We start from the raw sequence: 13,891 nt of genomic DNA, 5'->3' as shown, positions 1-13,891 counted from the left end.
TTTTAAACAAATATGATAAGATTTCTTCACCTGATGATATTCATCATGTCATATCTGCTGAGCTACCTTCTGAACAAGATGACCCCATTGCATTTGAAGCTGTCCGTACTCATATGATGCATGGACCCTGCGGAGAGCACAATCGTTCAAGTCCATGTATGCAATCTAATGGTACCTGTGGCAAAGGATTCCCAAAGGACTATTGCGAGGGAACATTTGTTAATCGTGAGGGTTGGCCACGATATAAGAGGTCTCATAATGGAAGGCAAGCAAAAGTTGGCCGAAAAGAAATTTTGCTAGATAATCGATTCGTTGTTCCACATAACATTGACTTGATTGTCAAATATGGTTGCCATATTAACGTTGAATGGTGTAACCAGGGTTCGTTGGTTAAATACCTTTTCAATTATCTTAATAAAGGTCCAGATCGTGCAACTGTTTTGATTGAAGGACAGAACAACAGAACATCTTATCGTTCGATTTTGGAACAAGAAATCGTTCGATTTTGGAACAAGAAAACGAAATTGAGGCTTACCTGAATTGTCGTTATGTGTCTGCTTTTGAAGCATGTTGGAAATTGTTAGGATACGAAATGCATTATCGTTCAATCGCGGTCGAGAGGCTTCCCTTTCATTTAGAAGGAGAGAACAAAGTTTGTTTTAGAGGTAATGAAAGTGTGGAAAGTGTTGCTTCGAGAGAAAATTCTGCAAAGTCTAAATTTACAGAATGGATGACTGCAAATCAAATATGGCCAGAAGGCCGTCATCTAACTTATCCTGAGTATCCAACGAAGTTCACATGGCATCAACAAGACATGGCATGGAAGCCACGAGGTGGTGGTAAGTCTGTTGGTCGTCTTTATTATGTCACTCCTTCAATGGGACAGAAGTACTATCTTAGGATGTTACTAAATGTCGTACGTGGGGCTCAAAGCTTCAAAGATATCCTTACTGTGGATGGTGTAGAGCAAGACTCTTTCATGTCAGCGTGCAAGGCTTTGCATTTGCTAGGAGATGACACTGAATGGATCCAATCAATAAAAGATGCATCCCAATGGAAGTTGGGAAATCAGCTCCGGGAGCTTTTTGTGACCATATTATTGTTTTGTACCGTTGCTGATCATGCCAAGTTCTTCAGAGAAAGTCTTCCTTATCTTTCTGAAGATGTTTTGTACAATCAGCGATTACGGTTACAGAATCAAAAAGTCATCTTTACTGATGAGGAGATTGAAAATTTCACCCTCCAAAAGATAGAGACAATATTAAATGCTAATAATAGGTCGTTGAGCGATTTTCCAGGCCTTCCTCAAGTTAACCCTGAACTGATTCAATTCGGAAGAAACAAACTGATAGCCGATGAAAGGAGGTACATGGTCCACGAAGAAAGGGATTTATGGCCCACTTTGTATAGTGGATTAAATACATCGCAAAAGGAAGTGTATGATAACATCATGCTATCTGTAGATGCCCAAAATGGGGGCCTTTTTTTTGTTTATGGAAGTGGTGGTACCGGTAAAACCTATTTGTGGAGAACAATTATAGCCCGGATACGCTCCCTTGGGAAAATTGTATTATCTGTTGCATCTTCTGGTATTGCATCATTGTTGTTACCAGGCGGCCGAACATCACATTCAAGATTTCGTATACCTGTAGAAATTGACAACGAATCGTGTTGTGGAATTGATGTCACTTCAGATCTTGCTGAGTTAATACGAGTGTCAGAACTAATCATTTGGGACGAGGCTCCTTTACAACATAGGCATGCTTTTGAAGCTGTTGATAGAACTTTTCGAGATATTTGTAAGTTGGATAAACCCATTGCTGAAACCCAAGTGTTTGGTGGAAAAGTTATGGTCCTTGGCGGTGACTTTAGACAAATTTTACCGGTCATCAAAAATGCACGGAGGGGTGATGTTGTTGCTGCATCTGTAAACAAGTCAGCTGCCATATGGGGTAGTTGTAGAGTATTTGTTTTATCTGTAAACATGAGGCTTCGTGATCCATCGCTTGATGTTGCAGATGTGGATCAAATGATGTGTTTTAACAAATGGATTTTAGACATGGGGGATGGTACTCTTCCTGCTATCAAACTTGCTCATGAAGACGATGCTACATGGATTACCATTCCAGATGACCTGCTAATTTCCATATCAGATAACCCTACCACTGCTATTGTGTCAAGTACATACCCTGATCTTTCAAACAGAATCAACAATATTGAGTACTTGAAAGAGCGGTGCATCCTCTGTCCAACTAATGATGTCGTTGATCAAATTAATTCTCATGTACTTGAAACCATGCCATCTGATTTGGTGGAATTGTATAGTGCGGATGAGATATGTCCCACCACAGAAAACTTGGAAGAAATGCAGATCATGTACCCGCCTGAATTTCTTAATACGTTGAGATTTTCAGGGGTTCCAAACCATAAACTTGAGTTAAAGGTCGGTGCCCCAATCATATTATTACGTAATATAAATCTGCAACGTGGTCTTTGCAATGGTACACGTCTGGTGGTAACTCAGATTAGTCGTTTGGTTATTGAGGCTACTATAATTACCGGGAGGAATATTGGTGAAAAAACATTAATCGGAAGGATTGACATGACTCCAACTGATTCATCATGGCCATTTCGATTTAAGAGAAGACAATTTCTTGTAAAGGTTTGCTTCGCCATGACGATCAACAAAAGTCAAGGCCAAACTTTTAATCATGTTTGTGCATACCTTCCAAAACCGGTATTTACACATGGGCAGCTTTATGTTGTTGCGTCACGAATAACCTCTAGAGCAGGTCTTCGATTTTATATTGATAATGGAGGGGTGTGTGCTAATAATCTTACTCGAAATATTGTCTACAAAGAAGTGTTTTATAATTTGCCTAGAGGTATTGGTAACGATACACATTAGATATACCATGGACAAGTAATAGCTTCTAAAAGATAACTGCATACTTTTGTATTCTGACTGTTTTTCTTGTCATTGTAGCTATCTTAAGTCGAGAATGAGCAATTCTTATCGTTATATTCGTGATTTGCGTCCTGACATTACTAATAAATGGAGGATCAATGTTATGGTTGCACGTAAATGGACTTCATCAAATCCAACAACAGGTCGCATGTTTTCAGAGGACTTTGTATTTGTGGATGAACAAGTATGTTTATATTACCCATATTTGTAAAGTTTAATTGATTCGTACTTTTCAGCTCCTTTTGGCAATGACACATTATGCGGTAACTGTAAACAATTTTTGTCAGTACACTACATTTTACGAAATGAAAATTTTTTTGGATAAAAATCATTGAAAACACATGTTCTTTTACCTTTACCCGTTTTTTCCCTTTACCCAATCCTGCCATCACCCATGTAGCCGCACTGATGATATTTTTTACTATAAAACTTAGGGATCTTCAATTCATGCTAAGGTTCCTATAAATCTAAGGAACAAATATAGAAACTTGGTGAAGGAGGGCTGCATATACAAGATACACAAATTCAAGGTCCTTGCATATTCTATGTTGTATAGGCCATTAACGCGAGAATTCTATGTAGAATTCTCTGCATCAACCTTTGTACAGCCCTCAACTATCAGACAACAGTTGTTTCCACGCTATGTATTCGACTTTGTCCCATTCGACAAACTTGCTGGCCGTATCGATGATGATACTTATCTCACTGGTAACTATGCATCATCTCTTTATTTCCATTTTTCTTTGAAGTGGAGTCTAAACATATATATATATATATATACATATATCTTATAGATGTCATTGGAGTTCTTCGCGAATGGGGTCCTCTGGACAATAAAGATGGGTCTGGAAGCCATCAACGAAATCTTCGTAACATTGTAATTGTTGATACGGGATATGTTTGTTTCATATACAGTAACATATTTATCAGTCCATGTTTTTAACTATTGGTTTAACGTCTATTATTATTTACTGAAACACAGAGACGTGAAATTGAATATTTCTTTATGGGGGGAGTGTGCCTTAAAGTTTACAGATGATCTTATTGAAAGCAAAAAGGATACAAATATTGTTGTAGTGTTGGCTGGTTGCAGGGTTCGCAAGTTTGGAGGTAGGTGTAGGACTTTATGTCATTATTTGTTTACGATATTTATCGTTAATATTTTATAATACATTTTCTTAATAACCAATAATCATTTTCTTAATTTCTTAATCCAAGCTTTCCCACAAGTGACTACGACGGTGGCATCACAGTTCTTTTTGAACCCGGGAATCATCCAGGTTGCTACCTATAGTCAAAGGTATCAAATGACCATCTTTCAAATCCGTAAAACCATTAGTAATAAATGATGGACTGTTAATTGATTTAAAGTTGTTCTTTTATAGGCCAATTCATCCGGTTCTTTTCAAATCGATGGATACCGAATGTGAAGAGCTGACCGTTACAAGTGTTCCAAATATTTATATGCGTATGGTTGATGGAGTTGACGTGGTAAGAAACAGAAAAAATTATGGTTGCATTATATATATTTTTTACTTTCAATGTTTTAAAAAAGTTGTAAGGTGTAATATGGTCTTTGTACTTATACTGCAATCAATGTTCACTTCAACTATTTACATGACCCATTTTCAATAACCTCAAAACTAATCTATAGAAACATTAGCAACATATTTACACGAACCATGAGCAGCCTAAAAACATGGTTGCATTTTATATATTTACATTACCCTTTGTGGGGCTTTTTAGGATACTAACACCATAATATGTTCTGTGTGTAATTATAGCAGTCATTGTACACATGATCAACCTATTTACATGACCCATTTTCTATAACCAACAGCAGCCCTACAACTACAGATTGTTTCATACATTGTTTGAGAAACAATAGAATACCCGTTAATTCATTTCCACATATATCCTGTTCTATGTTTTCGCTAAATAATAGAAGTTCTTTAAAAGTCCCATTTGACCTGTTGGAATTCAATCTTTTGGACCATCATTGTATCTTATATGCTATTGTTTTTTTTAACTGTTTTAGGGAACAAAATTCATCATTGAGGCTACGGTGATTGGTTTCGATTTATCAAGGGGTTGGAATTACCTACAATGCACAAAATGCTATAAAACTGTGGAATTCAGGGATTTTCGATATTACTGTACTCATTGTAACCGGAACTCAACCCCACGTCAAGCGTAAGTTATAAATAACGTGAATCAGTGTATACTTCTGGAAGTTTGTATTGATCTTTAGTTTTACAGTTACAAGTTAGTGGTACAAGTATACAACAACAGAGAGATGATGGAATGTATTGTGTTCAACGATAATGCTATTAAGCTTTTAGGATGTACAGTTGATGAGCTAATTGCTAAGGATTCACAAGAGGTTTGTTGCTTCACACCTTTTTATTATATTGATATCACCGTGTACCCTAAATCTGTCATATTTTTAAAATAGGGCGCTGGCGATCCCAATTGGATACTCGATTTCTTCATAGAAAGTTTGTTTGGAGTGCCGGTCGTCTTTGGAATCAAAGTTGATGAGTACAACCTAAAGCCTTGGTTCTCCCGTAGGTTTACTGTCTCAACGTACTATGGTAATGAATTTGGTGTCCTTAACCACGTAAATACCACTAAGTCACGTGTACTGCCCCCGTTACTTCCGGTTATTGCCAATCCACTGTCAACACTTGAATACGAAATGCAAACAAAGGTCACGGAATTTGAAGAAGAAATGATGGATGAAATTCAATGGGGGCCTCGTGTGACTTCATCAACCATAAAAGATGCCCCTAATATGGTCTCAAATGCCACAAATGAGGAACCTTCCAATAACATTGGCGAATGTAACATGATTAACGATGCTACTATGGAAGGTGAAAATTCCAACGTTGGAGGTACCATTGAAGATGTAGATAATATAATAATTAATGATGGTGGCGATTCAATGGTTGAAATTACTATAGAAGTTGGCGTTTCTAATGATAACTTGGGGAATAATACATAGCCTTATATATTTTCCATTTACTTCTTACTCTGTCAATTTATTTGTTTGAATGTTTATGACTTTTTTGTTTTTTCACTCATCTTATGTTTGTGTTTGCAACGTTTTATGTTACGTGCGTAACTAATAAAAGTTGGATGTTTACATTTTTGTTATTTATTTTTTGTTTTTATATATAAAGATCATGTACTCTTAGTTTTATATAAGCATATATTGTTCCGAACCCGGTCAACGACCGGGTATAAATCTAGTTTAGATCTGTGAACATGGACTTAAATTTTGAATTGAATGAATTTAACTTGGGTAGAAACGAATTTAGCCCTTAGTTGATAAGGAACGAACTCAGCAAAGTTTAACACCCTTCGTTTTATCTAAACGAACTTAGACTTCGTTTATAAGTTACGAACTTAGAAGATAAGTTATAACTTACGAACTTGCGTGTACAGTTTAGACCTTACGAACTTAAACTTCGTTAGGTGAAAATTTAAGTTTAGTTCTTACGAACTTAAGATCTATTTTCGTTTAGTTATTGCTTACGAATTTAGATTCTATCTTCGTTTCTGTATACTTAACGAATTTATTGTATATTTTCGTTCAGTTTTACTTTGCAAAATTCTTGATTAGGGTTTTTCAATTCTGCAATCCATTTATCGTGATTATTTATATTTGTTTCGATATTGTGATTGGTTTTGCAGAAATGGCTCTCGCTCCTCGTCAGTTTGTGAAGAAGCATAATCTTGCACTTAATCTTGATCCCGATCAGCATAATTGCGAACATTTTCATGAAATGTTCAACTACATTGCTCGCTCGCGATTATCTTTTGCTTTTTGTGATTCGCCAAGACTGGTTAGGCAATATATTGATTCTTTCTGGTCCACTGCTCATGAAGTCATGGTTGTAGGACAGAGTTTTGTACGTGCTACTGTTGAAAGCACAACATTTGATTTCAATGCTGAATCGCTCCGTACTATTTTGCATCTAGGAGCAGAACCAGACGTAGAAGAAGAGGAAGACGTCGAGATGACTTACGAGTTTGAACTGCTTCTTCGCTGCTTTCAGCGATTGGGATTTGTTGGACAGGTCAAACTTCCTTTTGACAAAAGTGGTTTTAAGGGACGATGACGTTATTTGGCGTATGCATTGCCCGTCTGTTTGAGCAATCGCAAGGCTGGCTTTGATCAACTATCTGCACAGATTACGTCACACATGGTTGCATTGGTATATAATCGCCCTTATCCTTTCTCCCGATACTTTTATCAGGAGTTTATTGATCAGATTAATGCTAGGGGGAGAAAGCGATTTCTTTTGTATCCTCGATTTGTGATGGCTATAGTTAGACATTTTTGTCCGGACTTAGAATATGACCAAGGTCCTCGCTACGTTCTTCATGCTTGGCCTTCGCGTCTTTTTGCTGATCTTGAAGCCAATACGAGTAATGTGGCTGGTCTTCATGATCCACCACTTTTTGGTCACCTGATTAATCCTAACTATCGATCTCGTCTTGAGAATGATATGTTTGAGGATGATGTTGATGCCGATTCTGATTCTGGTACTTCTGAAAGTTCGGTTGATGGTTCGGATGATGGAAATGATGGAGATGATGTTGATAGTTCCGATGGTTCTGCTGCTACACATGAAACAGACACAGATGATTCTGCTGCTGCTGAACGTCGAACTAAGCTGCTTCACGATATCTCGGCTGTTTCTGCAAGCGATCATTCACATCAGTCGTTTGATCAAGAGGGTGTTGTGTTTCATAGAGAACGTAGAAGCAAGGCTTGTCACGCTGTTCCTGCTATTTCAGATTCAGCTAACTCCATTCCTGCTGCTGAGATTGATCCTGATGTTGCAGCTCAGCATGATTCTGAATTGCGTGAGATCTTTGAAGATATGGAAGATCCAGTGAACAGAGCAACTTCGGTTAGTCCGGTGAAGAGGCAAGGGAGTGTTGAACTTCAATATACCAGAATTAAGCGTCGACGTGTTGTTGAAGCTTCTTCTGTAGCAATGCATGATCCTCCAAGACCAACTGCTGCTGTTGCTCCTATTGTTTCACAAGCACCAGTTTTACGTCCTTTGGTGGCTCCTTCTTTATCTTACCGACTTCCTTCCGATTTGTCGCTTGGTCGTCGTGTTGATCTTTTGGAGACTAGAGTTCGCACTTTGGAGTCTGATCTCACTGATACTCGCGCCGCCTTAATTTTTTTGATCAACTGGGTCAAGAATCAAGGGGGAGAAGTTCCTGAAGAGGTCTGCAGATTGTCAGCGGTTCAACCAAGACGTCAGAATGACGATGATGATGCTGATAATGCTGGTGATAGGAATGTTTCTCGCCCAGTTGAAGATAAAGGAAAGGGTGTTGAGATCGAGGGGGAGACAGGAGGTGATACTTCTGCTGTTGGTGCTTCTGGTACAGGTGCTGGTCCTTCTGGTGCTCCTCGTGATTCAGGTTTCTAATTTTGTCTATGATAAAGATTTTTAGATAGAATGTATAATTGATTGTGTGTAATAAGTTATGACATTTTGTGTAATGAAAATGTAATATATCTTATTTCAATACAAGTACATTTCATCTTTATTATAATTGTCATCATTATTCTTTCTATTCTGGTGTTCATTTTGTGTAAATTTAAATAGATGATCCAGATTATACAGATTTATTCTTTGATGGTGATGAGCTCGAGGAAGGCGAATTTGTTCCTGAACCAAATCTAGACATATTCAAGAAACCTTATGGGTTTGATGAAGTATGGAACTCAATTCCTGAAGATCCATCGATTGAAGAGAGCAGAGTGTTGGATCAGAAGAGATCAGATGTTCGGGAAAGAATGCTTCAAGTTCCATTCAGTAGCCAAACTCAAGTTCTACATTTTGTTGTGTATGCTAAGAATGGTGACGTATTGATTCCATCTGATTATGAGATTAATGTGACAAGACCATTCAATTCAAATGATTTTCCAGTTCCTCTCAGAGATGATGATTCATTACATATGGTTGATCGACATGTTCCCGAGAAAAGAGTTAATGAATGGATAGTACATAGGGAAACGTGGAAACCAAATCTGTATTGGACACATATCCCAGACAAAGATGCTGCAAAGTACAAGACAATCATCTGGAGTTGGTTTTATGATGATGAACTGAAGTTATTTGTTCTTAAAAGACCAGAAGGTTGTCAGTACTTAGCGTGGTGTGAGAGACATTTCAGGAGTTTGTGTGAAGAAGATTTACATGAGCTTGGAAATAACTGGATTATCAATCCAAGCGATGATGGCTTAGCTGATGTTGTTGGTAAGAATCTCAGAAATGATTTATGGTTGAGGAAGAACATGAAAGATTCTGATAAACCACAGTTTAAGATTGAGCCAAGATCGAAGAAAAGAGTGGTCAAGCCAGATAAAACAGTTGAGTATGTTCAACATGATATTAAGTGTATGATCAAGGTCCCTACCAAGAAATGGGCACAAGATGTCTTGGACAAGATGGATAATTGGGAAATTGATCGAAATTCTGGTGAAGCCAAGATGTATGCAGACTCAAAGAAGAAGATTTTGTTGAGAAGAGTTTATGATCCGATGCAGCTGGTGAACTTCTCAAGAAAAGATCTGAGAAAGTTATACGATACGGAGTGTTCGTTCTTGCCATTTTGGAAGCATGAAGAAAGTCGATATCGTAAGATACTTCAACTCTGCTTACATGAAGATATTCATGCAAATAGCAAAATATTGTTGTTTGATGAATGATCAGATTTTGAAGACTAAAGAAATCGAAGGTGCTGCTGTCAAGGGGGAGTTTGTTGATGCACGTTGATGTGACAACAGCAACTTAGATTTGATATGTCGTTTAGATTAAGACATTATGTTATTTTATGTCGTATCTATATATGTAATTGATAGATTATGGACTTTATGTTTTGGTAATGATCGATTACATGTTTTGGTGTTATATATATGTTATGTATGATGTTTGTTGTGTGTTATGCAAGTACAAACATAATATGTGTTAGGATTCCTTGTTGATGAAACACTAAGGAATATAACTAAGTCTTATATCTAACGAAGATAAGGTATATCTTCGTTAGAAGCAAACGAAGATAAACTTCGTTTGGTACAAACGAAGATTAACTTCGTTACATGGGCTGGGCAGCTAAGTTCGTAAGAACAAAGCCCAGTAAGCCCAGTTCGATCTGAAACATATATATACGAATGAATACCCTAAAATATAATATAATATTCGACATACACGTACTCCAGACCACTAAGTTCGTTCTATAGCTTATAGAAACGAATATAGTATCATACGGCTAATTATCTACTTGATAATTAAGCGATATACACGTTAACTAATCAAACTAGTTATCTCGTGAGGATTCCGCACTCACGACATAATAATAGACGATCTCGAGAGCGATCTGTAGCTATCGAGGGACTCACAGTAGGTGATCAAGTCCGTTATAACAGCAACACTTCGTTCATTAGGTGTAAACAGTCTTGCATTACGTTCTTGTCAAATGAAATAAGACACAACTGCAACCAGAATCCTCCCAATCACACTTTTTGCTGTTTTGTGTTTCGATTTTTGGATAAGCCATTCCGCTATCTCATGCCAGGAGCTTGACAAATTATTCATATTAGCCAATGCTTTGATATTATTCCATACCTGTACCGAAAACCTGCATTGAAAGAATAAGTGTAATCGGGAATCAATCCCCGTTTTGCATAAAGGGCAACAAATTAGTTTTAAATTCGTCTCGTTGCCAACCTCCCAAGCTTTCATACTGTCTTGAGTCTTTAGTTTGTTTCTAAAGATCAATCATAGATGAAAGGCATGACGATGAATGTATTGTGAAAACCAGACAACATTAACCCATTTCACTTCATTTTGCTTGCATCTTAGGGTATCCCACACAACAATCGATAAGAAGTCACATTCCTTTCCATTGGCATCCTTCCAAAATTTATGGTCAGTATCGATGTTCATTGGCGGGGTTACAACATCAATAAAGACAGGAAACAAATCATACAAGCTTCAGGCCATAACCATTGTTCATTACTAATGAGATCAGCAATCTTACTATTTAGGTTGAAGCCCGCACTAGAAATTATGCGTGGTGTTATGAAATCAGCCAAAGGGCTCGCGTTACACCAATTATCTGTCCAAATGAAGGTGTTCAACCCATTACCTATTCTCTTCCAAATAAACGGGCAGATGACATTATGCATTTGTAGTAACTTCCTCCATCCCCACGTCATGTTTCCACGAGGCTTCACTGTCCAAAAATTGGTGTTCTTAATTTTATGATCGTGAATCCATTGGACCCATAATGACTTACGATTATTCAAGATACACCAAATGTGACAAGCCATAAGAGCCTTGTTGACATCAGCTATTCGTTTTATACCCAAACCTCCCTCATACTTGGGCAAACACACTGAATTCCTTGAAACTTTTGATTTATTCTTTGCTACCGACCCATGACTCCATAATAAATTCCTCATTTTTTGCTCAAGATCATTTATAATGCGGCTAGGCAGCATAAACACCATCGCCCAATAAATATGTAATGAGGACAAAACCGAGTTGATCAATTAAAGTCTCCCCGCAAAAGATAAAGATTTGGATTTCCAGTTTTCAATTCTACTTTCCATTCGTTCAACCAAAATAGCGCAATCCTGATATACTAACCTAGTTGAAATGAGAAAACCCTATTTCTCTCTCACCTTATGGCGATCGGCGATCCACCCGCTTTAATCTTCTATTTTCAATTCGAAATCTAATATGTTATTCTTGTTGATTATTGCATCCAATTCTCTTTATCTGGTGTGATTCCAACTAGGGTTTCGGTTTAGGATTTTTTGCCGATCCAAAACTCTTGTCCTCCCTGTAGTTTTCTTGCTGGTTAGTTTGATTCGGATCGCGGCTAACTTGTTTTAGTCCAGCTATATCGTTGAATCCTACTAATTGGTAAAGATTCTGTGAGTTTTAGGACTAGGGTTTTTGTCTGGTGTTAGGGTTTTTTTCTTCCTGGTTCATTGTTTTGTAGGTGTCTAGGGTTTCTTGGATACGTGTCTGTTTTTTTTATTTGTTTGCATGGTTGGCTTATTTATATGAAGAGAGATTGTGCCTTTGACTTGAAGATCGTTTTAGAAGATTAAGAGAAAGAACTGTTGATATGGGTAAGAATGCTAATAATTCTAATAGGAAAAATAAAAATGGCAGTCCGAAAAAAATGGAAGCCCTAATTTAGGGGGAAAGAAGACAAATTCGACTACTACATCTAATGTGGAAAGAAACAGTGCACCTGATGATACAAGTGGTATTAACAACAAAAGTGATGAAACCATAGGTGTTAGCTGTCAAACGCCTATAGGTACTAAGCATAATCAACATGTTGATACGACTAATGTGGAAATTAACCAGACCTTGAAGGTCGATATTGATTCTGGGATCAATATTAAAGAGCCTTCAAAGGATGGAAACGAGGGGATGGGGACAAAACCTCTGGAAAAACAGAAAACTCCAATGCATGAACATGGTTATAAGACTGCTATTGAAGAGAAAGACCACGAACAACAAGCAGGAGGATCTTATGCAGACAAATTGCGAACTGGTGATCAAAAGAAAAAGGTAAACTTTCGTACTTTGGTTGTGACTGAAACATTGGATAATGTGGACATTGTTTTACCTAAGGAATCTGTAAGAGTTGTTAAGGGACGGTTTGAGAACACATTATTTGGCTATTTCCTGGGTAACAGACTAGCGTTTCCGGTAGTAGAAAACTATGTTAAGAATGCTTGGGGTAAGTTTGGGTTGCAACGTATTATGATGAATGCCAACGGCTTCTTCTTCTTCAAGTTTGCTACTAATGATGGAATGAAAAATGTTCTGGAAGGTGGTCCATAGATAATACGAAGTATGCCAATTTTCTTGAATATATGGACTCCAATGACTGTTTTAAAGAGAGAAGACCTGAAAAGTGTTGTCGTTTGGGTTAAGATACACAATGTGCCTATGGCTACTTATACAGAAGATGGATTAAGTTTATTGGCCACTAAATTGGGTACACCAAAGCTGCTAGACACTTACACGAATACAATGTGTATGGAGTCTTGGGGTAGGAGCAGTTATGCTAGAGCTCTTGTAGAAATCTCAGCTGACTTGGATTATAAAGAACAATTAGTTATAGCCATTACGAATTTAGAGGGTGAAGGGTACATTACTGAAACAATGAAAGTAGAATATGAATGGAAGCCACCTCGATGTGGTCACTGTAATATTTTCAGTCATGAGGGTACCCAATGCCCTAAAGTGGTTAAACCTGTTCAAAAGCAGAAGCCAACTATGGATGAAGAGGGATTTGAAATAGTAAAAAGGAAGGATAAGGCGAATGCAAAGCAAGGGTTTCATGTTAAAAATCAGAAACAAAAATTCGAATATAGGCCAGTGACTAAGCCGAGTTCTAAGGAGGCTAGCTCATCAAAAGGACCAGTTTTATCGAACAAACATGAATTTCTCAATGAGTATGGCACTGGTCATAATGAGCCTCTCTATGTACCAGCCCCTGAAAAAGAAAAGTCATCAGGTCAACTAGATGATCCCAAAGAAGATGATGAAGAGGTTTTTAATGAGATGGATGATTATATGAAGTCGAATACTACACCAAAGACAAACTCTGAGGGGGCAAGCATTCCCGGTTCTAATGGGTTTGATGGGTAGTCTAGCAGCATGGAATATAAGGGGGTTGAACCGCCCCGTGAAACAAAAAGAGGTTCGACAGGTTGGAAGTGAAAATCAGTTAAATATTTGTGCTATTTTAGAATCTCATGTGGATGTAAATAGGCTCTTTGATGTATGTAAAAAGGTTTTTAAAACTTTGGGATTGGTCATCGAATGGAAATGCATGTGTTAAAGGTGCTAGGAT

At 37.6% G+C, this 13,891-nt stretch overlaps 3 protein-coding genes and 1 long non-coding RNA gene across 4 annotated transcripts; all 4 read left to right on the top strand.

Moving 5' to 3' along the window:
• The first annotated feature begins 592 nt into the window (after positions 1-592).
• Positions 593-2,908, top strand: LOC122587777 (ATP-dependent DNA helicase PIF1-like). The gene has a single exon (XM_043759942.1). The coding sequence runs from the start codon at positions 593-595 to the stop codon at positions 2,906-2,908; it is 2,316 nt and encodes a 771-aa protein (XP_043615877.1).
• A 1,286-nt stretch (positions 2,909-4,194) lies between these two features.
• Positions 4,195-5,088, top strand: LOC122586356. The gene is made up of 3 exons (XR_006321963.1): positions 4,195-4,268; positions 4,354-4,459; positions 5,007-5,088. It is a non-coding gene; the product is annotated as an uncharacterized LOC122586356 (long non-coding RNA).
• On the top strand, positions 5,086-6,000 carry LOC122586355. The gene is made up of 3 exons (XM_043758350.1): positions 5,086-5,161; positions 5,228-5,351; positions 5,424-6,000. The coding sequence occupies exons 2-3, from the start codon at positions 5,265-5,267 to the stop codon at positions 5,970-5,972; spliced, it is 636 nt and encodes a 211-aa protein (XP_043614285.1). The 5' UTR covers positions 5,086-5,161; positions 5,228-5,264; the 3' UTR covers positions 5,973-6,000.
• A 6,915-nt stretch (positions 6,001-12,915) lies between these two features.
• Positions 12,916-13,686, top strand: LOC122587776. The gene has a single exon (XM_043759941.1). It carries the CDS (start codon positions 12,916-12,918, stop codon positions 13,684-13,686), a length of 771 nt encoding a protein of 256 aa, XP_043615876.1.
• The last annotated feature ends 205 nt before the right edge of the window (positions 13,687-13,891 follow it).

The sequence above is a fragment of the Erigeron canadensis genome, chromosome 2, assembly GCF_010389155.1.
Source record: "Erigeron canadensis isolate Cc75 chromosome 2, C_canadensis_v1, whole genome shotgun sequence".
NCBI lineage: Eukaryota > Viridiplantae > Streptophyta > Magnoliopsida > Asterales > Asteraceae > Erigeron > Erigeron canadensis.
This window is presented reverse-complemented; position numbering and strand designations above follow the sequence as displayed.